At 42.6% G+C, this 25456-nt stretch overlaps 1 protein-coding gene across 1 annotated transcript in view; it reads left to right on the top strand.

Moving 5' to 3' along the window:
* PMFBP1 (polyamine modulated factor 1 binding protein 1) overlaps positions 1–25456 on the top strand; it is a 46745-nt gene continuing 21289 nt past the window's right edge. The window contains exons 1-6 of the mRNA XM_062176715.1: positions 1–128; positions 13050–13271; positions 20294–20464; positions 21425–21535; positions 23655–23781; positions 23869–24026. Of these exons, the coding sequence (XP_062032699.1) occupies positions 117–128; positions 13050–13271; positions 20294–20464; positions 21425–21535; positions 23655–23781; positions 23869–24026 (801 nt within the window). The 5' untranslated portion in view covers positions 1–116. The remainder of the gene's footprint in view (positions 129–13049; positions 13272–20293; positions 20465–21424; positions 21536–23654; positions 23782–23868; positions 24027–25456) is intronic.

The raw sequence follows: 25456 nt of genomic DNA on the forward strand, positions 1-25456 counted from the left end.
ACAGCCTGAACAGCAAGCTCTTGAGCCTGCAACTTGACATCAAGAATCTGCATGATGTCTGCAAGAGACAGGGGAAGACCCTGCAGGAGAATCAGCTCTGTGTGGAAGAGGCGGTGATGAACAGCCACGTAAGGCATCCAGCAGCTGCTGTCTACCTCTGCTCCCTTCACTTCCACCCCTGCCCCCTTGGGCAGGAACAGCAGAAGGTTTTTCCATTGGTCCTTCCAGAGTATTTAATGAGCAAGCAGTGAGAGAATTTCACACACACACACACACACACACCCATACGCTGGCCTCAGGATTTTTCAACCTAGTGATCTCCAAGGTCATCTACCACCTGAGGTGCTGTAGCTCCCTTATATGAACTTTCACACCTTGATTTATTGTCCATTGCCCTGAAAATACCAGAAAGCCGAAGTCGCATCTCCTAATGGATCTTAGACAAACGTCTAAATCAACCACAAAAATAAAAACCATCACACATGCTCTGTGGCTGTTCATCAGCGCCACAGGTGCATCTCATGCTCTTGTGAGCCTTTCTTCTGGATGCCAGAACCCAACCAAGGCTCAGACTGAAGCACTGAAGAGTTAATGCCCTTAGAAGCAGCCTGGAACAACAATAGATAGGAAGATGGTCAATTAAATCACCTGTCCTCCTTTTCCCTCAGTGCCTGAAAACACAAGCATGCTCTTTCCTCTCTCCCAGAGTTCCCCAATGGCAGTTGACAGCAGTCGCGCATAATGGTCACCAGCCTGTTACCACACCCTATAACAGATTCCTTCCCTTCCTTGTCTGGTTTCCTAAGATCACTTCCCACAACAACTACTACTCAACATTCAGTTCCTTGTCACAGGCCTGCCTTCCAGGATGCCCAAGCCAGACACTTAGCAATAGTTGTCTAATGCATGTGTGAACAGTAAGACCTGGCATGATCGTCTTTCTCAAGGCTGATTTTGAAATAATACTTATCTGTAGTCCAGGAAATTCAAGAGCTGAGGCAACTTCATTTCAGCTGGAGGGTTTGTCCCTCTCTTTTTGGAAGAAAAAAAAAAAAACTTAATGTTTTTGAAACAGTCCCTAAATTTATACAAGCTGAGGAGCCAGCTGGCAAAAAATGTGCCACAGCTCTTGAAAAACTTGGGATTTACAAGAATTCCTTACTTGCATTCTCCATTTCTGTTTAATAACTAGAGTTCTACGTGAACATAAAGTAGGTGTTGGTTGCACAGCCCCTGGTTAGCCTCTTAGCTGCTGTGTACACAACATTGTGTTCTTCGTTGTTTGTGGTCAAGGATCTGGTCTCTTTACTTTGTATCTGTAGAGTTCTCCCAGGACTAAACCACCTCACTGTGGAAAACACAAATTGTTTCTCTGAAATGCCCAAAAACTGTTACCAACAAAGAAATTCTACCTAATTTTACTGAATTTTGCTGTCCTTTCCCCAGGAAGTCACAAACACAGAAAAATTTATTGGTTTTCCTTAATGGACCTCAGGAAGAAGATTATCATAATTTACTTCTTTCTAAATATTAACATTTCAGGATATTTTCACCACTGCTGACCTGAGTTCTCCATCAGGAAAAGCCATGTGGCTTATAAATGTACCTGGCAGCTTGGATGGAGAAAGATATTAAATTGCATTTTATTATTCTAATTGCCCAGAAGAAGGTCTAACAGCTTGAAACAAGCTCTTTTTTTCCCCTAGCACTTAGTGAAGAATTTAAATTGCAGACCATGCATACAAATACACAATTAGATGTAGACTTATACTCATTCACTCAGAAAATCCCTTTAAAACCTGCCTTCCACAAGGAAATGTAATACAGGAACAAAGGGGAAACCCAAGACTTCTCTGAAATTTTGACTAATATCTAACAAGGAGCTGGGGAAATGAGCAGAAGGTCATGGTTCAGGACCACAGTTATCTGAGAAAATTAAAATATTACATCGAATGCTATGTATAACTAAAGGAGTGGCAGGAGCGGGGGAGTGATAGAGAAGAAAAGGACAAGAGCTTGTAAAATAAGAATATAAGGCCAACGCTGTGGCTCATTAGGCTAATCCTCTGCCTGCGGCGCCGGCACACAGGGTTCTAGTCTCGGTCGGGGCGCTGGATTCTGTCCCAGTTGCCCCTCTTCCAGGCCAGCCCTCTGCTGTGGCCCGGGAGTGCAGTGGAGGATGGCCCAAGTCCTTGGGCCCTGCACCCACATGGGAGACCAGGAGAAGTACCTGGCTCCTGGCTTCGGATCAGCGCGGTGCGCCGGCCACAGCGGCCATTGGAGGGTGAACCAACGGCAGAGGAAGACCTTTCTCTCTGTCTCTCTCTCTCACTGTCCACTCTGCCTGTCAAAAATTAAAATTAAAAAAATGTAAAATAAGAATATATTATGTTCCAGAGCCCAGGCATCTAACTGGGACTAAGGCGAAGCAAGTGAAGTACCCACGGTGCAGAATTCATGGGCACTCACGCTTCATGGGCCAGCCTGCATGTGCTTGGACCTGAGACTGGTGGCCTCTTTAAAATGTGCCCCTCATCTCCCTCAACACAGCCCTGGCCCTGCCCAGGCACCAGAGCGATGTCTGCATTAAAGTGAAAGGAGGAAAGAACAGCAGAGACATCATCAGAAAAGGAGCGGCCTTTTTGAGCGATTTTCGCAGGCGGCCTTCCCTGGCAGAAGCTCTGGGGCGCACACCTTGACATTCAGTGCAGCTGAGTGTCAAGCCAATCTCTGGAGTATATACAGGGCATTATTTTTAGCATAAAACTACAAAAAGCAAATTTGATTCCTACAGATAAAAGTCATTAGAAGGATATATAAAGATTGGTAAAACTTTTGTGGACATTAACACACAGTACCATTTAAAATGGGGGGGGGGGGGGTAAGTGAATCTATTAAATACCATGTGGGGTCTTGAATTGGATCCTGTAACAGAAAAAAAAAATATTGGAAAAACTAGTGGAAGCCCAAATAAAATAGATATTTTATTTCAAGGTAATCATCAACATTAATTTCTTAGTTTGGACAATTATGCCAGGTTATGTAAGAACTTAACAGTAGAGGAAGCTGAGTGAACAATATATAGGACTCTTTGTGCTGCTCTTATTATTCTTCTGTAAATTAAAATACATTTCAAAATAATCTTTTAAAAAGAATCTCAGATAAACATAGGTCACTGGCAAAAACAATGTCTGATCCATGAAGATCTGTCCAAAAGAAATGCATGTCACTTCTAAACACATAGTTCTGGGGCTAGCACTGTGGCATAGTGGGTAAAGCCGCCACCTGCAGTGCCGGCATCCTATATGGGTGCTGGTTCAAGTTCCGGCTGCTCCTCTTCCAATCCAGCTCTCTGCTATGGCCTGGGAAAGCAGTAGAAGATGGCCCAAGTCTAGGGCCCCTGCACCCACGTGGGAGACCTGGAAGAAGCTCCTGGCTTCAGATCAACGCAGCTCTGGCTGTTGTGGCCATCTGGGGAGTGAATCAGCGATGGAAGCCCTGTCTGTCTGTCTGTCTCTCTCTCTCTCTGTGTGTGTGTGTGTGTGTAACTCTGACTTTCAAGTAAATAAATAAATCTTTAAGAAATAATATTTTACAAAAAACAAACACATAGTTCTACACTCCACCAGCAGAAGAAGTGCAGTTCGTAGAAGACATAAAAAGTAACTGATAAAGGTATCTGGTTATGTAAGGCTAAACCAGAGTTTCGGGGACATATCTCACTCAATACTTCAGAGATAGAAGAAGAAGTTCATGAAAATGACTCAAAAATGATAGTGAGACTTTAGGCTCTTAAATTTAACAAAAAGAATGAAAAAATCATCAAGGATTCAGTTATCAGAACAATGCTAATCTGTGACAGAAGCGAGCCGGCACAGCCTAGAATAGGGAATAAAATGGTTAAAACGTATTTTGAAAAGCTGGCTTTAGGCAAATCAGCAGGGCCTGATGACATACTTCTAAGAGTACTTAAGGAATTGGCAGGTGTTATTACATAGCTGCTAGTGATTATTTTTGAGAACTCAAGAGGATAAAGAAAGTCCCTGTAGACTGAAAAAGGGTAAATGAAGTGCTCATCTTTTTTTAAAGAGAAAAAGGACAATCCTGGTAATTATAGACCTGTCAGCTTAACTTCAATATGAGGGAAAATATAGAACTTAACATCAATCAATTAGCATCAACTTGAAAAGCCTAAAGTATTGGGTGGAAACCAATGTGACTTTTCAAAAGACAAATCATGCCAGGCCAATTAATTTCCTTCTGTGATCAAGTGGCCACATAGGCAAGGAAGGAGCAATAGCTGTAATCTCTTTGACCTCAAATCAAGCTGAAGGTTGACGAAATATAGGAACAGGTTCCTATGGGCAGCAACTGCTTCCCACTGAGGCCTGGGTGGAAATCTAACTGAGAAACCTGATGGGCAGGATAGCCTCCAGAATCGAGTCCAACTCTGGAAGTCATTTTAAGAACCAGTCTTCATTCCCTAAAATCATTTCCAACTTGCTTGTTTTCCTTAGTTCTCAGTTTGAATGTCAAAGTATCCACTAGAAGGGAGACTTACTTTAAAAAGACAAGGAATAGAAAAGGTGTTGGTACTTTATGATACTGTTCGTTGGCAGTATATATATATATATATATATATATATATATATATATAAATTATATATATTTAAACCCTAGCATTTAATTTCCTATTCATTTAGACTTAAGAAAAATAAAGATTTCCACCTGCGGCGCCGGCACCCTGGGTTCTAGTCCCGGTTGGGGCGCCAGATTCTGTCCCGGTTGCTCCTCTTCCAGTCCAGTTCTCTGCTGTGGCCCAAGAGTGCAGTGGAAGATGGCCCAAGTCCTTGGGCCCTGCACCTGCATGGGAGACCAGGAGAAACACCTGGCTCCTGGCTTTGGATCAGCGCAGTGCACCAGCTGCAGCCATGGGGGGGGGGGTGGACCAACAGAAAAGGAAGACCTTTCTCTCTGTCTCTCTCACTATTCACTCTGCCTGTCAAAATAAATAAATAAATAAACATTTAAATACACAAGGTAAATAAGCAGATATTTAATAAATCTCCAGTAAGTCTAGGCATTTCTCAAGTCTTTGAAATTTGATTCCTTTAAACCTGTAGGAAGCCAAAGTGTGCAAATGTTTAAAATATCTATCCAAGAAAACTCTTGTTTCTCTGAAGATATAAGAAGTTCTTGCATCTTTAAACCAAATTAGGTCAAGTGCTAGATTTGCCCTGTACTGAAAGAGTCAAGAGAACTCTCATTGTCTGCTCTGCCATGTTCCTTGAGACCAAACTTAAACCCAGAGGTTCAAAATGACCTCTGGCCAAGAGAAGTCATTAACATTTCGCTGTATCACTGCCAGGCTGCTAACCTTTATACACACCATTTTGGAGAAGACATTCTCCCCCACAGGAAGCTTTAAAACCAAAGAGCCATTCTGAACACATCTAAAAAGAGACCATGCAGAAGGCACTAGGAGGGGAAGCCCTAAATAAAGACTTCTTTTAAAAGAGCCTTCCTCTCATACGTAATGAAGAGAAAACGAAATGGGGGACATGCAAAAGAAAGAGAAGTGAAGACAAAATGCACAACAAGGAGAGTCTCACTGGGTCACACGTATCCAGCCGTGGAGAGGCCGTTCCAGATCAACAGTTAATGCACAAGCACTAGCACCCGAAACACCAGCAGTCCAGTTTCTTAATTCTTAGAGATCAGGTCACCTTCAATGAAGTCAAAACAAGGATTTTGACAAAATTCAATAACAAGTTTGTTGGGTCTCCACTTCAACAAATTATGCCTTTCTGAACTGACCCTGTCCCCACAATGCCATTCTTTCACTTTAATTCTATCTGCATTGAGTACTTAGTTGTAATTATTTTTCTCAGTAGCTTCCCACACCCCCATCCCCATCCTACCTGTGTAGACAGGAGAACTTAGGCTCCTGAGACCCTCCCTCTATACATGTGCACACATGTCCATGTATGTACACAGACACATACATTCCCACCCCCCTCTTCAAAACTCACTCTCTGATGTGTTGTGAGAACAGCAATAGTCTGACCTTGAAAAGAATGAATACTTAATAATCACTTTTAATATAAATGTTGGCAATTTTAGCCACACAAGTACAAAATTCAGCTTTGTTTGGCTTAGGAAAGACATCATCTTCTTCTGGCCACATATATTGGGTATTGAAACCAAAGTTCAGTTTTGTCTTTGCCTAGAATTTCTTTGGCCTGGTGACTGTAGTGGTTCATTTTCTCTGTCTTCTCTATTCCAATGTACTTAGGGTGAGATAAATTTCCAGGAAAGCTGGGAAAGAGTAATTCAGATGGGATGTACACAGTCAGTTGTTGTCTGTCTGGTTCTGAGCTGGGCTGATCCTCCTTTACCTTATCTATGCAGCCACCACTGACTCTCACTAAGGATTTTGCTCTCTTTCAAGTCCTAACTCATACTGAATTAGTCTCATTAAAACTTCATCTCAGAGCAAGTATTTGGCATAGTGGTTAAGATGCTGCTTGGGACTCTAGCATTCTGTATCACAGCGCATGGGTTTGAGTGCCTGTTCCACTTCTGATTTTAGCTTCCTGCTATTGCAAGTCCTGGGAGGCAGCAGGTCCCTGCCACCCACATGGGAGACCTAGATTAAATTTCTGTATCCTGGATTCAGTCTGGCCTTGCCTTGGCCATCGTGGGCATTGGGAAAGTGAACCAGCAGGTGGGAGCTCTCTCTCTCTGTCTCTCTGCCTTTCAGATAAATGAATTATTCATTTTTAAAGTACTCTGTTAATGAAACCAAGGCCACAAACTCAAATTCTTGGGAGCCAAAGAGATTACTCGGGCTCTGTTTCTATTTCTTTCATACAACATGTACCTGTGTGTAAATCTACTCTAGGCCCTATAGGAACAGACATGCTCTTATTCTCCTGGAGTTTATAATCAAATAGGAAGGTTAAATGCACAGGAATTACAGGCAGACATCATATGCTACATTTAAGGACATGGCAGTAACATCTACAACACTGGTGTAAAGACAGCTTTGCAGGAAGGCTTTGAACAGTGTCTTACAGAACAAGTAAGATGATAATAAGCAGAGAGGGAGCTAAAATTGCCCCTGGCCTACACTTTTTCCCCACCTGCCTTTCACATGAATTAGTGTAAGGGATGATGACCAACAAGATGTAGAATTATCAGTGTGTGAAGACCCCAGTTAAGCTAGGGAAAACAGCTCAGGGATACGCACCACCAGCAGACTACTTGGTACAAAGTAGGCATTCAGCATTTGCTTATTGAATAAATGAAAATTACGTGATGAAACTAGCAACCTTCCAGATAGATTTTGTATTGGGAGGGAGCGAACACATCACACTACACATACATACACATGCATACACACACACACACACCATCTGCAAGGTCACATCTTCCTTCAGGAAAAGGAGACAGAGTCAGTGCTCAGATCTGCCTGAAAAATAATTCTGCCGCCTGTCTTCCAGCATTTCAGAATCTCCAAGATGTACCCCCAGCTTCCTTCAACACCCCTTTTCACAAATGTCTTTAATACCGAATTTAGTCCAAGAACATGACCAGAAATCTGTTTTCTTCCAGGTCAATTGTGTTGTCTTTATATGTGAGCGCAATGGGGGCTGGCTTGGTGGTGTAGCAAGTTAAGCTGCCACCTGCAATGTCAGCATCCAATATGGGCACCACTTTGAGTCCCTGCTATTCCACTTCCAATCTAGCTCCCTGCTAATGGCCTAGGAAAAGCAGCAGAAGATGGTCCAAGTGCTTGGGCCCTTGCACCCACATAGGAGACCTGGAAGAAGCTCCTGGCTCCTGACTTTGGCCTGGTCTTGCCTGGCCCTGGCCATTACAGCCATTAGAGGAGTGAACCCACAGATGGAAGATATCTCTCCTCTCCTCACTTCTCCTACTCTTTTTCTCTTTCTCTCTGTAACTTTGCCTTCAAATAAATAAATCTTTAAAAAACAAACATACTGGAGCCTAGGGAGATTACTGAGGCCATAAACAAGAGTGTCAATTGTTAAGTCGACAACAGGAGTCACTGTGCACTTACTCCTCATGTAGGATCTCTGTCCTTAATGTGCTGTACATTGTGATTTAATGCTATAACTAGTGCTCAAACAGTATTTTTTACTTTGTGTTTCTATGTGGGTGCAAACTGTTGAAATCCTTACTTAATATATACTAAACTGATCTTCTGTATATAAGAGAAATGAAAATGAATCTCGATGTAAATGGAAGGGGAGAAGGAGCGAGAAAGGGGAGGGTTGTGGGTGGGAGGGAAGTTATGGGGGGGAAGCCATTGTAATCCATAAGCTGTACTTTGGAAATTTATGTTCATTAAATAAAAGTTTAAAAAAAAACATAAGCACCTTATTACATATATTTCTCTAGGTCTTCCATGTATATTTATTTCCTTGTTACTTAAATAAGCTTCTGGTGGGTAAGAATAATTTTTTTCTTCTGCCAAATGCTTCTTGCAGAGTGGGAATGCAAATTGCTACATTTCCTTGTGAATAGTATGAAATATTTAATGTGTTCTCTGTAAACAAAAAGATAAAAGGATGGATAGCTGAGTATGAATGGTTGAAGAAAGACTGAGTGAATCCTTTCTGATGGTCTCCTCTGGGCATTCAATCTATATTGCAGAACAAGAAGCAAGTGCAGTCATTAGTATTTGAGGAGCCGCAGATGGAGTTTGGGTCCAGTAAACAGTGTCATCTGAGACAACTCCAGCAACTGAAGAAAAAATTGCTAGCCCTTCAGCAAGAACTGGAGTTCCGCACAGAGGAGTTGCAGACATCTTACTGTTCTCTCCTGCAGTACCAGTCCATCCTGGAGAAGCAGACTTCTGACCTGGTTCTCCTCCACCACCATTGCAAGCTCAAAGAGGATGAGGTATGGCTAGACTCACCGCAGACGTGTCCCGGGTGCCCCAGGTCCGCAGAGATCAGGCCGACTTAAAGAGGAAAGCCTCACGACATCTGAGCAGGGTTGTTTTTTTTTTTTTATAAGATTTAGCTATTTATTGAAAGTCAGTTACACAGAAAGAGAGGAGAAGCAGAGAGAGAGAGAGAGAGAGAGAGAGAGAGAGATGGCCACAAGAGCCGGAGCTGTGCCAATCTGGAGCCAGGAGCTTTTTCGGGGTCTCCCATGTGGGTGCAGGGCCCCAAGGACTTGGGCCATCTTCTACGGCTTTCCCAGGCCACAGCAGAGAGCTGGATTGGAAGAGGAGCAGCCAGAACTTGAACTGGCACCCATATAGGATGTCGGCACTGCAGGCAGTGGCTTTACCGGCTACACCACAGCGTCAGCCCCCTGAGCAGGTTTTATAAATGTTCCTTCTTTGATTCTTGATTTTTTTGAAATGAAGAAGGAAATTATAAAGAGTGGCAGTAATTGGACAAGAGTTCAATTAATGTGGTGTGTGTGTGTGTGTGCACATGTGTGGAAGTCCAATATTCTCCATGCTATTATCATTGCAATTTAAATGCAAAAGACTCTAAGTCTCTGAAGGTTATAAAAGAAGTATAAAGTCCATTAAATCAACTATTTTTAAAAAAACTTAGTCTTTGCTAATGTATAAATTTCTAGCACCTGCACAGTTGATAAGATAACCAGACACGAGTCTGAGCTAATCACAGAGAGTACCAGATCGTTTTTTTCAGACTGGAGTTTTAGATTGCAGACTTAAGTATACTCAGGGCATTCATTTCTTTTCTTATTCTGGGGAAATATTTTTAAACCAAGGAATAGTTTCCCTTTATAATCCCAGTTAACTTCCATAGACCTAAAGCTACAGATCTGAACCTAGTTGAGCAGTAGTAGCACCAATAGTAATAAACCATGGATTCTGTGTAATGGAACAGGAGACTCTAGGGCTTCCCCTGGCATTTTCTTCCTTTGCATTTAAAGTTAAAATCTCAAGGGGTGTTTTAGATGGTGCTGTTGCTTAAGGACTAACTCCAGGGACTTTATGAGTGGACTAAAAGGACACAGGATTTTTTAAAAAGGGAATGTTTTGGCCTAGTAAGAATTTACTGAAAGGGATTGAGAGGAGAAGGAACACAGAAGGGTTATCCTACAAAATACAATTTGGGATGAATCATGTGAGCAGAAACCATGGTCCAATCAAGCTAACATAAAACTGTGTTAAATCTGGCTGGTTCACTCTAACTTAGGCAAGAGTCCATCCACGATAAAGTGATCTGAAATTAGTTGGGATTCTATTCAGCTGCATATAACGGAAAATAAATAGGACAGTTTATTTCTTTTTTATATTATTTTTTAAGATTTATTATTTTTATTTATTTGAAAGACAGAGTTACAGAGAGAGGTAGAGACACAGAGAGAGGTCTTCCATCCGCTGGTTCACTCCCCAGTTGGCCACAACAGCTGGAGCTGTGCCGATACAAAGCCAGGAGCCAGGAGCTTCTTCCAGGTCTCCCACATGGGTGCAGGGGCCCAAGACTTGGGCCGTCTTCTACTGCTTTCCCAGGCCATAGCAGAGAGCTGGATTGGAAGAGGATCAGCCAGGACTAGAACCGGCGCCCATGTGGGATGCTGGCATTGCAGGCCTGGCTTTAACCCACTCTGCCACAGCACCGGCCCCCAACAGTTTATTTCTATGTCACATAAAATACAGCCAGAGGCAGAAAGTCTGTGTCATTAGATACCTAGCTTCCCATCCTTTGGCTCCAACATCATCATCTGAAGGCTTCTATTATCTCTTTTTTTTTTTTTTTTTTTTTTTGACAGGCAGAATTACAGAAAGTGAGAGAGAGAGAGAGAAAGGTCTTCCTTCCATTGGTTCACCCCCCAAATGGCCGCCACGGCCAGCACTGTGCCGATCCGAAGCCAGGAGCTTCCTCCCAGTCCTCCATGCAGGTGCAGGGGCCCAAGCACTCAGCCCATCCTCCACTGCCTTCCCTGGCCACAGCAGAGAGCTGGACTGGAAGAGGAGCAGCCAGGACTAGAACCCGGCAAAGGCTTCCATTTTCTAGGTCACCTGTGGTCGCTGCTAGAGCTCCAGCCTTGACATCTTTGTTCCAAAGATTCCAGATGAAGAGGTGGGGGTAGGGAGGTGGAACTTGAAGAAGGGTACACACTTTCCCTTTAAGGACACTTTCCAGAAACCCCACACAAGATTTTTACTTATATAGCACTGGCCAGAATCATTGATGACTGCTGCTGCTTCCTAGGCCTAGGAAATGGGGTGCTTTCAGAGGCACATTGCTGCTCCCAAGACAAGGCTTTATTACTAAGAAGGAAGGGGAAATAGGAATGGGATTTGGCAAGAAGAAATCACTGTCACTGATCCTAAAGGATCAGGAAAAGCATTGGAAAAATTATTTTTGGCATTCTGACAATTTCCCTCAGTGCTCTGTTATATAGCAGTTTCAACCTTCTATTTAATATTGGAGCCTGCAAATAGCAGACCCTAAGAAAAGAATATGAACACAAGCTTGTAATTAATTCACAATGTGATTCCAGGAAGTACGTGGGGAGGTGAGTCAAACAAGGGCAAGAAGCTCCGAGAAGAAATCCCTGTTGGGCGTTGAGGAACTCTGGAGGTGATGTGGAACACATCTTAGAACAAATCACCAGCATACCCCAGTTCTTGCTTGATGGATGCCCCTGCACTTCTAACCTACCCTGTCTTGCCCCTCTGGTTGAGTAGGCGCTCAGGGCTGGAGAAGCCCTCAGGCAAAGAGTTGAAGATGCTTGCAGGTGGCATGGGTTTAGAGCACAAAAAAACAGTGAGTGCTAAGGGGATATGAGCTGGCCACCAATGACTTCTGTTCTAAACGTTTGAATATAAAATACTCCCCCTTTCCTTACTAAGACATCTTAAACTAAATCATCCTTTCCTAAGAAGAATCTCAAAAGGTAGGCAGTAAGTATACTTAGCTTAAACTAATGGAACAGATTCTGTCAGCGCTCTACAGTGAACTGTTTGAACAAATAGGAAGCCTTCCTTAACTCCTTCAACACCTACAATTCAAGCCCTAAAATTTAGCACACTCAGTTACATACAGCTGTCTGCTAATGTTAAGTTTTCTCTCCCCAAGATTTTAGGAGTGTCAGACTCAGCACAGCTATGATTCTTTGGGAATTGGTAGGAAAGCAAGAAAAAAGATATTTTGAGCTGACTGGGGAAATATTTGTTTTTATTACCACATAGTAAGTGTGGTCATAATCCTTGACCTTCAAATTCTAATGTCTCCTCAGAATAAGGAATCAGAGCTAAGAGGAAGAATACAGATGGCACTTGAACGTCCACATCTTTTTACTTGTAAAAGACATAATTAAGGGCTTTTAAAATGCAGTTGTATCAGATTACATAGGATTGGGAGAACTGTATAAGGATATATTAAAAGGAAGAGACTAAAAAGTTTTAAACTCTTTGAGAAGTGAGCCTATGTCTTATATATATTTATCCTCTCTGTACCCAACACAATGCTCATGAGCATTCAATAAATATATGTGAGTTGCAAGACTAATCAATTGATTAGGAAGAAAAGGAATCTAAATGAGGATCATGCAAACCTCCGGGGAACTTTGGGTCATGTTCTCCTACTCACTGTTGGGAATTCTGCTGATGTGGACCTGCGTATATGAGGGCTCTACATTTGCTAAATTAGACCTCTGGAGAATGCGTAAGAAAGAAAGAATACTGGCATTTCAAGTCCTTAAAAAATGGAACTATATAAATCCCTTCCTATTAATCAGCTAACGAGCACTCCTGTTAAGTTCTTACCACACGCCAAGAGAGTGGGTAATACATATGCTCCCTACCTTAAAGGTGCTTAACTCCAAATAGGACAATCTTTTTATTTCTAATCACTAACATCCTGGTGTTAGATGATACAGCTTTTAGATTTGTGCTGCATCTGTTCTGTTCATTGGGGTTTCCAGTTTAGATATAAGACTGCTCTACGTGGGGTCGTATAACCATAGCTTTTCTCATTAAACGCTTGGATGGGTTCAGTGTGGTTTCATTCCTACACTAACAGGTGATTCTCTACGAAGAGGAAATGGGAAGTCATAATGAGAACACAGGAGAGAAGCTCCATTTGGCACAGGAGCAGCTTGCCTTGGCTGGGGACAAGATTGTCTCCCTAGAAAGGAGCTTAAACCTTTACAGGGACAAATACCAGACTTCCCTGAGCAACATCGAGTTACTGGAGTGCCAAGTGAAGATTCTGGAAGGAGAGCTCAGTGGGCTCATCAATCAGGTAGGACTTGGAGCAGACCGCCAAGTGGATACGCTTCCAGGGGGTCTCTTCCAGTAGTCCCGGCCTCCTCCCCTGCAAATGCAAACTCCTTCAAGCAGTTACCGTTCCTACCCTGGAATTTTGTAGCACTGAGCTTTTGAATGCCCAGCTTTGTTGTCTGCTCTAAGATTGCTCCTCAGCAGCTTTGAGGCTCCTTAATTACTTTAAAGAGCTAACACTTCAAATAGGGCAGAACAAGAATTACCAAATGAGTGCTCCAGTCTTCCATGTTCTCCTGCAGGTGCAGTAATGGGTTCTTACAGGTCACAGGACTCATGAACACCATGACCCCAGGATCACACTGGAAGAAAAAGCCATGAAATATGGGCGAGAAACACAAAAATGCCTAAATTTCCCTTTTAATTATTGTTTTTTAATCATACAAGTGATAGAGGCTCTCTAGACATGACAGTTAAGTGTGGAAGTCCACCTTCAGCCTCCTCTCTTCCACTCTCGCCTGGTTAGGTAGTCTCTTGAATAATATTTTTGGAATCCTCCCAGGGCTTTTAGTGCACAGTTACACATATAAGTGGTTAGGGAGAACATCAGGAAATCGTAAAGATTCGACCGTAAGAAAAGAAAGTCATGCTTTGAAGTCTTGTATTAGAGGTGCTTTGTCATTTGTAAACATGATTCCAGAGTAGCCAGTAGTTTGGTTCTTGAAAGATCTTCTGAATCGAATGCAATCACTGGAAGGAGTGGGTCAGGACTCTGTTGTACGACAGGTAGAAGGGCAAGTCCAATCACAAGATTTTCCCTATCAATAAAGGACACTTGGCACTCAGGAGATAAGGAAGTATACTAGCTGGGCAATGTCAGTGAAGAGACAACGTGGCACAGAACGTCAGAATTCTGGCCAGGCGTCAGAGATGTGGTGTGTCAGTATGTGAAAAAGACCTCGAATTTATGTGGAAGGGAAAAGCAGACTATGGTGAACGCATGATAAAAATAATGTGGGCAAACAACAGTCGTCGCTGAGAGCATTCTGTTCCTGAGTGACCAGGCGAAAGAGAAGGCGTAGAGCGGCCATTCTGCTTTGCTCCTTGTTTGGTACAGTCTCATTTCCAAAACATGTGTAGTCTTTATAGTTCCAAGGACAAGAATTACAGTGCTCTTTTATATAAATAATGGTTAGGGCTTCCTTTTTACAGAAGTGGATAATGTTACAAATATGGTTTTACAACTTACTTTTAAAATACATATATTAACTATTTCTTTTAATAACTGCTTTGTATTCTGTAGTATGCATGTACCAGCTATTGACCTGTTTTGTTTTCTCTCTGTTACAAATAAGCTATAATAGACATCCTTATTTTTATTGGGTAATTCCTGAAGCGGAATTGCTAGGTCAAAGGATATGCTTATTTGTAATGTTTAAAGATAATTCTAAATTGTATTCCAAAAAGGTTCTACCAGTGTAGTTTCTGCACTTTCGCCCACAATGAATAGAGTTTCTTCCCTCACACCCACCTGCACTGTATGTTTTTAGTCTAAATTGTGCTAATCAGTGGAAACAAGATTTTCTCATTACAGCTTTCATTTTCTTCGTGCCAGTAGTTGTGACGTAGGTTCCCTGTGAAGCAGACTCTAAAACAGACTAGTCTGCAGGACACTTTTAGGGAAACTTGATATTAGCAATTGTGAATGGAAAAGGAGGGAGCCAGCATTGGGCAGAGGGACAAGTGGAGCTATGATGTAGTCTTTTTAAACTTCTTTAAAGTATATTTTTATTTGGGGCTGGTACACCTGCAGCGCTGGCATCCCATATGGGCGCTGGTTCTAGTCCCGGCTGCTCCTCTTACAGTCCAGCTCACTGCTGTGGCCTGGGAGGGCAGTGGAAGATGGCCCAAGACCTTGGGCCCCTGCACTCCCGTGGGAGACTGGGAAGAAGCACCTGGCTCCTGGCTTCGGATCGGCGCGGTTTCCACAGTTGCGACCATTTGGAGAGTGAACCAACGGAAGGAAGACCTTTCTCTCTGTCTCTCCCTCTCACTCTCTGTAACTCTACCTCTCAAATAAAATAAATAAAATATTAAAAATATATATTTTTATTTGAAAGGAAGAGAGAGAAAGAGACAGAGGCAGTGAGAGATCTTCCATCAATTAGTTCACTCTCCAAAGCAGCCCCAACAGCTGGGGCAGTCCAAAGCTAGAAACCCAGAACTCACTCCAAGTCTCTGACATGGGTGACAGAGACCCAAATACTTGAACCATCACCTGCCATTCTAGGGAATGCATTAGCAGGAAGCTGGAATGGGAAACTGAGCCAGAACTAGAACCCAAGCACTCCAATGTGGGATGCAGGCATCCCAAGTCAGCTTTTTACTTGCTGTGCCAAACACCTGCCCTCTAATGCAGTCTTAATAAGGACCTCAGCCAACCCCACGGGGAGCTGTGAGGCTGGGTGAACTTTCAGAGTAGTCCTAAATTGAGAAAAAGAGAGCTGGCCTTCATACCTCCATGCTGGACAGTTATTGGATGCTGACTGCCTCTAGGGAAAGGTGTCACCTTAGGCAAGGCAGTTTTCTTCAGCCCAAGCAATCCCAAAAAAGGGCTGACAGATGAGAGCTGTACTCCCAGCAGCTGGGGCAGTAAATCCTTCACAGCCAAAGGGGATCTGGGAGGCACATCACGGTCTCCACCACGCTAATAAAGTGTTGAGGAGACTTCATATCGAACATGTGGATTTTCATTTTGTGAATTACTTATTTTAATCCTTAACTCATTTTTGCCAGGTTATTAATCTTTTTGTATTGATTTATAGGAGCTTTTTAACATATTACAGGTAATAATGCCTCTTTATGTAGGTGGCAAATATTTTCTCCCAGTCTATACTTTTTCATTTTACTTTATTAATGGTCCATTTTTCAACATGTAAAAGTTTTTAATTGTTATGGAATTTAAAACGTCAGTTTATATAGATTCTAGATTTTACTTCTGTGTTTGGAAGTCTTTCTGTACTCCCTAGATTATAAAAGTTTAATTTATGTTTTTAAATGCTTTTATAATTTTTCATTTTTGTTTTCAGTCCATCTAGAATACAGATTTATGTTTTATGTATGTAACGAGATAACACTCCTATCTCATGTCAGTCAAGATGGATTTCCAGTTGTCCCCAAGCTGTTTATTGACCATTCCCACCTTTCCACACTGATTCACACCCTGATCCTGTGTACTTGTGGCTCCTTCTAGACTCCTGAGGCCTCAGACCCACCTGCAAGTCCATTTTTCAGTGACTTGACCTGGCGTCAGGTTTTGATAGCTCCTTTCAGAACAAGTCTTTCTTATGTGTTCCATACTTTCGCCTTGTTTTCACCCTTTTTATATACTTTTTCTGGATGAAATTTAGATTTATGTTGGCTGAATTTCAAATCATATATTAATATGGAGGAAATTAGCATGCCCTTTGGAACAGGGCATACTTCAACTTCTATTCAAGTTTCCTTATATTTTCCTCTGTATGATTTTCTACCTTTCTTTGTAAATCTCACATATTCCTTGCTAAATTTATTCCTAGATATATTTTAGCTGTTATCTGGTTTATGAAAGATCTTCTATACTTTTAATTTTATTAAGTCTTACTGATTTGTTAGAAAACTTATCTCTTTTCCTGCCACCTTACCAGTCTCTCTTATCAGATTTTCAGTTGAACATCCTCGATTTTTCTAAATTGCTTTCCCTTTCAAAACTTGTACAACTATTTTCCCATCTTATCACATTGACCAGAATCTCCAGAACAATGTAGAATCATAGCATCTCACCTTGTTCCTCATTTTAAAGGAAATGCTCCTTGTATTTCACTATTAAGCATAATGGTTTCTTGTTATGCTTGGTTTCTTGTTAATATCCTTTTGAAGTTGAAGGTATGACTGTCTATATCTAGCACATGAAAAATTTTCTTAAGCAAGAATGAATGTTGAATTTGAGCAAATGTCTTTGAGTATCAAGATAATCACAGAACTTCTTTCCATTAATGAAGTGAATTACATTAAGATTCTCATACAGAAAACATCCCTTGTGTTCCAGTAAACCCTACTTGATCTTGATATATTATTTAATAAACTGCTTACTACATTTGTGAAAATTTTATTTTTTGCATCTATTTTCAGAAATGAGATTAGATTGATGGCTTACATTGTTCGTGTTCTCATCTCATATTGCTCTTTGAGTTATGTTGTCCTAAGATGATGAGTTGGAAAGCTTTTCACCTTTTTTTAAATCTCTTGAAATATTTATGTAGCATGGGGAATATCTGTTTCTAAGATTATAACTTTTCCTCATTAATGTACTCAGCAATAATACTTTTTATCGCTTCTGCACTCTTAGGTTTTTCCTTTTGTTGTAATAATTCCTTCAAAAATAATTGGGGCTGCCACTGTGGCATAACAGGTAAAGCTGCCACTTGCAGTGCCAGCATCCCATGTGGGTGCTGGTTCAAGTCTCCGCTGCTCCACTTCCTATCCAGCTCTCTGCTATGGCCTTGGAAAGCAGAAGAAGATGGCCCAAGTCCTTGGGCCCCTGCACCCGCGTGGGAGGCCCAGAGGAGGCTCTTGGCTCTTGTCTTCAATAGGCACAGCTCCAATCATTGTGGCCAATTGGGGAGTGAACCAGCAGATGGAAGACCTCTCTCTCTCTCTCTCTCTCCCTCTCCCTCTCCCTCTCCCTCTCTCCCTCTCTGTGTAACTCTTTCAAATAAACAAATAATCTTTTTAAAAATAACTATAGGTGGCAACATTTTTTAATATTTCCACATCTGAACAAAGTTACTTCGCCATCATTCTTGGATGCCATTTTGGCCATTATGTATACAAACTTCTACAAGCGCCTTCACGTAAATCTTGAACTCGCTGCTGTATTGTCTGGTACCACTCTGGATTAAAGAGAGGCCGTGCTGGCCATCAGCCTGCTCTGTCATTTTTATAGATCATCTATTTTATCTCTTTGAAGTCTGGAGCATTTAGCTCAGGGTGTTTCTAGTTTATTTTTCATTAAGCCTGTCAACACTTAGCTGACTCTTTTAAACATCTACATTTTTCTTCCATTTAGGGAATTTTTCTTCTATTACTCTTATATCTATTTCCGTTTTTCATCCCTTAGTATTGAGACGATAGTGGAACCTGTAAATATCATCCTCCTGTTTCTTAACTTTTCTATTATGTTTTTCATTTCTTTGCTCTCTTATATGCTAAATTATTTATACGAACATTATTTGTGGTCAGTTTTGGATTCGGTTTGACCTTTCTTCAGCTTGCTCATGGGTAGCCTTCATGCTCAGTGAACATGAACTATTTCTAATTTTGTCCAAAAAGCCCAGTTGGGGAGACAGATTTAATGGGGAAAGGATCTGTCAGGCAAAACTAGAACTCTCTGCTCTTTGTCAGTTCACCCTATTATTAGTATAGACCAATGAGAGGACAGGAGCCTTCGTGCGTGATTTCACATGATCTAAGGGGACACTTTTATAAACAAAAACAAAAAAGCATGGTTCCAAGGAAAAAAGTCATTTTCAGGTTGACAAGAATGTTGAGCGTCACAGTTTCTTTGAAGGACAATTGTAGAATATCTATCCAAATTTTAAATATGAATTTAATCTACACACTTAATCAGACTAGGCAAAAATATGTATCAAAGTATTCATTTTTATTGAAATGTGACACACAGGCATCCAAGACTGGAGAGAAATGGCATTTTTAAGATGTATGTATTTATATTTATTTATTTGAAAGTCAGATACAGAGAGAAAAGAGAGATCAAAGAGAGAGAGAGAGAAATCTCCCATCCACTCATTCACTCCCTAAATGGCCACAATGGCCAGAGCTTGGCCAAGCCAAAGACAGGAACCAGGAGCTTCCTCCAGATACCCTACATGGGTGCAGGGGCCCAAGCATTTAGGTCATCTTCTGCTGCCCTCCCAGGTGCATTAGCAGGGAGCTGGATCAGAAGCAAAGCAGCCAGGACTCAAACCTGTGCACACATGGGATGCTGGCACCACAGACAGCAGCTTAACCCACTGAGCCACAGCACCGACCTCCAAATTATTTATTTAAGCTTCATTTTAGGGGAAAAAAAAAAGCCTTGAAACAATCTATATTCCTATTAATGGGAAACTGGATAAATACATTTAACAGTAATTTAAAGGAACAAGATAAAAGCACATGTGTTCACATGGACAAATCTCTAAGATGTTTTGTTAAGCAAAAAAATAATCTTTGTTTTAAAAAGCCAGTATAGGCCGGCGCCGTGGCTCAACAGGCTAATTCTCCACCTTGCGACGCCGGCACACCAGGTTCTAGTCCCAGTTGGGGCGCTGGATTCTATCCCGGTTGCCCCTCTTCCAGGCCAGCTCTCTGCTATGGCCCGGGAAGGCAGTGGAGGATGGCCCAAGTGCTTGGGCCCTGCACCCGCATGGGAGACCAGGAGAAGCACCTGACTCTTGGCTTTGGATCAGCGCAATGCGCTGGCCGCAGCGGCCATTGGAGGGTGAACCAATGGCAAAAAGGAAGACCTTTCTCTCTGTCTCTCTCTCTCACTATCCACTCTGCCTGTCAAAAAAAAAAAAAAAATCTACAAATAATAAATTGAAAACTATCCTAAATAAATAAATTGCAGAGTGAAAATGTTTAGAATAGTGTGTAGAGACTCATCTCAGAAAGGAAACAAGTAAGCATTATCTAAATATATCTATGCACTCAGCAAATATGTATAAAATACCCCCGAAAAATGCCATGAACACTGGTGGCCTAGCCTGTCCTGGAGAAAAGGGCCTGACTTACGGAGAGTTAGCATATTCTCTTGTGAGCCATTTGGACCTTTTACCATGGACATGCACTAGTTAACGGTCTTTTATTAAGGAAATCATGATTCCCATATATAAGCAAATGCTTTTGGAATATAGGTCTAGAGATTTTTTTCCATGCTTATGAAATCTAAAATTCACTCACAAATCAGACACAAACCCAACCCATTGTTTTTAAACCTCTCAGGAGCCTGAGAACAAGGGTGACCATTCCAAGGTGCGGATATACACGTCTGCCTGCGTGATTCAGGAGCACCAGGAAACCCTGAAACGGCTGTCTGAGGTGTGGCACAAAGTCTCCGAGCAAGACGACCTGATCCAGGAGCTCCGGGACAAACTCGCCTGCAGCAACGCTCTGGTAGGTGCCTTCTCCCAGATCGGTGCTCCCAAGGAGTCACAGCAAAGCCACCAGGAAGCAAAACCTGGGAGAGTCACCGAAGCAAGGTCCTTCACCAAGACTCCTCAAGTGTTTTCTAAGTCTTTGCCCCACTGTTTGGCCATGCCCTCCATGGAATGCATCTCCCCTACCCATGTGTGTGACGTTTGAGAGTGTAAAGAGACTTAAAACCTCCTAGGTGCCACCAGTAGGCAAATGACGGAAGCCATTAAGAAAACAGGTTAAGGAGCTAACACACGTAATGGAAAACTATGAAGCGAGAAAAAAAAGATGAAGATGTTTACAGTATTGCTGAGAATAGGTTGCAGAGTTCTATGTGTGTGCAGTTTGGTCCCACTTTTGTGTTTTAAAATCTCTGCCCACAATGTAGAAGTGCATCCTGTAAATCTGTAATAGTGTCCTCCCCAAACAGTGCAAGTGAGAGAAGAAAGAAGGAAAGCACATTTCTAGTTACTGTCAGTGCTTGGGTTTGAATTATTTTCAACAAATTCAAAACAATATGAAACCGCAACAAAATGTTCACTTTTTTTCATTTTCAACAGCTGTTCTCATTTTCTCTCTTCCCCCAACAAAGAAACTGCCTTCCTTAATTCTCAGGCTTTTAATCCTGTCCTCTACTAGGTTAAGCACATGGCTCTGACATAGCCTCCAAAGAACCTTCTTCTGCCTCATAAGCTAGACCGCACGAGCAGGCTAGGGCAAAGTCCAAAATGTGGTCTCTGAGCGGCTTGAGACAACTCCCCATGCCTCAAAGAACAGTGAATTCAACCTGAGAGCATGTTCCTTCCTCCCCCCCCACACACACACAGGAAGTGTGTGACGACTCACGCAGCACTGCAACAAAGCTAGGCTTGGGAAACAGTAGTAGTGATAAGCACGTTCCGTTATCACTCAGCCCAACTGACTTGTGCTCCTTTGCAGGTTCTGGAGCGAGAAGAGGCTTTGATAAAGTTACAAGCAGACTTTGCTTCCTATACAGCCACCCACAGACACCCGCCGAGCTCCTCAGAAGATTGCGAAGACATCAAAAAGGTAGAAGAATCTGTGCTTATTTGTGCCTGGTGGAAGCAGGCTGATTCTGGGTTTCCCTGTTTATTTTTTTTTTTTATCTTAATGTCATAGTTTTCCATTTTGTTTTATATTTGTGTGACTGTGGTCGGCCCTGCCATAGACATACTACGTATAGCATATGCTATAAGCATTGCTTATATGCTATAAGCTTTGGAGCATAAGCTCCAAAGACTTGGGCAGTATTAGATTTTAGAATTGCACATATCACTTAACCTACTTCTATCACTGACCTAAATAAGATAGAAACTCCTGTTGGCTTGCTAGATTCAAACGGACCATCCAGCCTTCCTGTGTCTTTTGGAACTGAAAATTATCAAATGTAGAGAAACCCACGAATGCAAATTTGTCCCCTTCTCCTTTTTTTGAGAATACTGTTGGAAGAATTCAAAGTAGTATCAAAAGTTGATTCTAATAATGAGTAAGCATCAAAACCATGTCGAAAATATAGCAAGATTTGACAAATCAGTAGCCACCCTCAGTCAGCCTCCCTCCAGGTGAGATCCAGTCTTAAGTCAGTCATGACTGAACTTGCGCAGGGCAAAGCCAGCCATTGGTGACCACGCTGTGGGCAAGTGATGGCATGTCTGTATGCCCAAGTCGGGACACTGCCTGGGCAAAGGCAGGTGCCCGAGAGGGTGAACAGTACATCTCAGCTCGCCGAGGGGCTCCTTAGTTGGGGAGGCAGACACTTCTCTTTCCAGGAATTGCCATTCCCAGAAAGTTGGATCAGCAGTGAACTTTGTAGTTGTCCCTTGGCCATTTGTCAATGTTTACTTTAAAGGTCAGTTCCATGTGAATCACATTGTGCCCCACAGCAGGATCTTATGACATTCCATTGTTTCACATGACACAGACTTCCCCAATAAAGAGAACACACTCACCCCCACCATTTTGTACCTCCTATGCAAAGCCTTCATGCTCCCTAGATGTTCTTTGAGAAATCAGATATCCATATGCTGTTTCTACCTGGAGTTCTCTGCTCCCCTCAGTTGGCACAGCCTCATGTGGGCCCCTGAATCCATGCAGCGCCCATATCTGAGTCATGTGGTGATTGTCCTGGGCTTCTCCAGACACCACTTCCTGTCTTCATGCTGTATCCCTCCCTCCGGTCAACTCTGAAATCACATAAACAACACTCCCAGCATTCCCTGCTGTCTGGACAGTAAATTCTCCCTCCTGAGCCACGTGTTCCTGCCTTCTCTTAACTAGGAAGGTATTCCCCTCTCCTTGAGGGTAGAAGCCAAGTTCATGCAGAAGGTCTACAAACCCTACACAGTGTGACCACTCATGACCCCTTCACTTGTGTCCTCCTAATCTCCCCAGCCCTCAGCCCATTCTAACCACACTGTCCTCCTCTGTGTCCTTCCCACTCCTCGGGCCTTGGTCCTGGCTGGTCTCTTCATCTGTCTCAGACACCTACAACACACCTTCCCCCCAAACCTGTAACAAGTCCCTGCTCAGAGGCCATCTTCCCAGCGAGGCCAGTCTGTTCTCCCACTTAAAACTGCACCACACACATCCCAGCTTATGCACCTCCCTTTCTCTTTTTCTCCCATAGCATTTATCAATGTTTAATGTTTTCTGAGAGTCACTACTTGTTATACTCTTTGTGTCACCCACTGGAAGATCATCTCCATGAGGTGAGAATCTGTGTCTGTGTTCTTTGTGCTGCCATGCCCAGCACCCAGACAGCACATACCAGATGCTCCATAAATAACCATCTGTTATTGCAAGAAAGATAGAATAATTTCCTTTTTGCAAAGTTTATATGAGCATGAGAAGTCTGCCAGATTCTTTGGTTTAATTCCCTTAAATTTTTAAAGATATAATTGACTAACCATAAAATCCACCCTTGTGTTTTACATTTCATGATGTTGGGCAGTTGACATCAATAATTCCAAAACACGCATGACCCTTGAGGAAACTCCATACCCAGTAGCATCACTTTCGTCCCCCGCCCCTGGCTCTGGCAACTACTACTGTACTTCCTGTCTCTCTGAATTGTTCTGTTCTGGACATGGACAGTTTAGAAAGCATTCTTCCCCCTTTGCTCATCCCGCCCTGTTCTCTCATCTGCCAGATACTCAAGCACTTGCAGGAGCAGAAGGACAGCCAGTGCTTGCACGTGGAGGAGTACCAGAACCTTGTGAAGGACCTGCGCATGGAACTGGAAAACGTGTCAGAACAGAAGAAAAACATCATGAAGGGTAAACCAGGGGCTGTGGCCTGAGGCCGGGGCGCCGGAGAAAGCCAGAGCCGCCCTCTGAGCATAGCACTGTGTCTCATCTGTTCAGACATGATGAAGCTGGAGCTGGATTTGCATGGACTGCGGGAAGAGACATCCGCGCACATCGAGAGGAAGGACAAGGAGACTCTCATCCTGCAACACCGGCTGCAGGAGCTGCAGCTGCAGTTCACCGAGACCCAGAAGATTGCTCTGAAGAAAGACAAGGTAAAGTGAAGCGCTCTCTGCTCGGAGCTGTCAACAGGGCATGGGTGAGGCCACTCAACAGGGGAGGTGTAAGGCCATACGACAGAGCAGGTGTAAGGCCACCTGACAGGGCAGATGTGAGGCCACACAACAGGGAAAGGGAAGCGGTGAGGCCAAGACTCTCCGCCTTTTCTCCTCTCTGTGATGAGTTTGGGAGGCTCCACACATGCACAAAGAGAATGAGGTCTCCAGACACAATTGGAAGCACTTCCCTGATATTTCTTATAGCACATAATAAATAAATATGATTATACAGGGGCCATTATTGAAGCATTGACTTTTGGAGGATCAAAGAGGTTCTTCCCTAGCCCTGCAAGGTAGCAAGAGAGTTTGGAACACACTTACATTGTCCCCCTGTGCTTTTTTAATGTTTGATAGCCAAAGGAAATGCTATAAATAAATAAATAGATAAGTAAATAAATAAATAAATAAGTGCTATATGTAGTCATTAAAAGTTTCAAATAAATTTCACTTTTTAAAGTACAAATATCTTATGAATATGTAAAGTCTGTAAGTTTGAAAACACTAAGGGCTGTGCCCTAAAAGATCTGTAGTTACTCCCATAAACCAATTTCTTGGGAAAGTCTAGAAATGGAAGTAAGAACAGAAGGGTCATGAAATGAATGCAAGCTTTATAGTCAGTGCCATTCCAACACCACACTTTTATCCTGGCTACTAATCCCATTGACTGACTGGTTGATCACTATGGTCTCCTGCTTTAAGGTACAAAGGAGATCTACCAGTGAGAAGGGAGGCATTTGGAGAGAGGGTGACAAGAAGCAAAGAGTCTGGATAAACAGTTATCAAGTCATTCACTAGCCAACAGATATTTGTGAGAACCTACAAATACCAAGCTCTATTGCAGGCACCAAGAATACAACAAATGTTGCAGCATCTCCACTCTCATGCAGCGTCATTCTAGTGTGGGGTGACAGACAATAAATAAATGACAAAACTAGGTATAATGGTGATATATTCACATCAGGTAAATTCCTGAATCAGCTTGATGGCTGTTCTACACAGGTGGTCAAGGAAAGTCTGATACAATGATATTTGGGCAGAGATTTGAGCGAATGAGGGAGGCACCCAAAGAAAGGTCTTGAGGAAGAATATTCTAGGCAGAGGACACAGCAAGTGCAGAGACCTAAGGTGGAGTCCATTTGGAGAGTCCCAGGAGCTCAGCTGAAACAGAGCAAGGTTAGGAGAGTGGCAGGAGGTAAGGTCAGATGGAACAAGATCATGAAGCATCCAAGGAGGTCATTTTTCCAAGTGATATGTTTGCCATTGGAGGGTTTTGAGCAGAAGTTTAAAGCCCCACCTCCCACCTAAGCTACTCCATTGAGAATAGCCAGAGGGAACAGGCATTGAGGCAGGAAGTGTGGGTAGGAGGC

Source organism: Lepus europaeus, chromosome 19 (assembly GCF_033115175.1).
Source record: "Lepus europaeus isolate LE1 chromosome 19, mLepTim1.pri, whole genome shotgun sequence".
In the NCBI taxonomy this organism is placed as follows: Eukaryota; Metazoa; Chordata; class Mammalia; order Lagomorpha; family Leporidae; genus Lepus; species Lepus europaeus.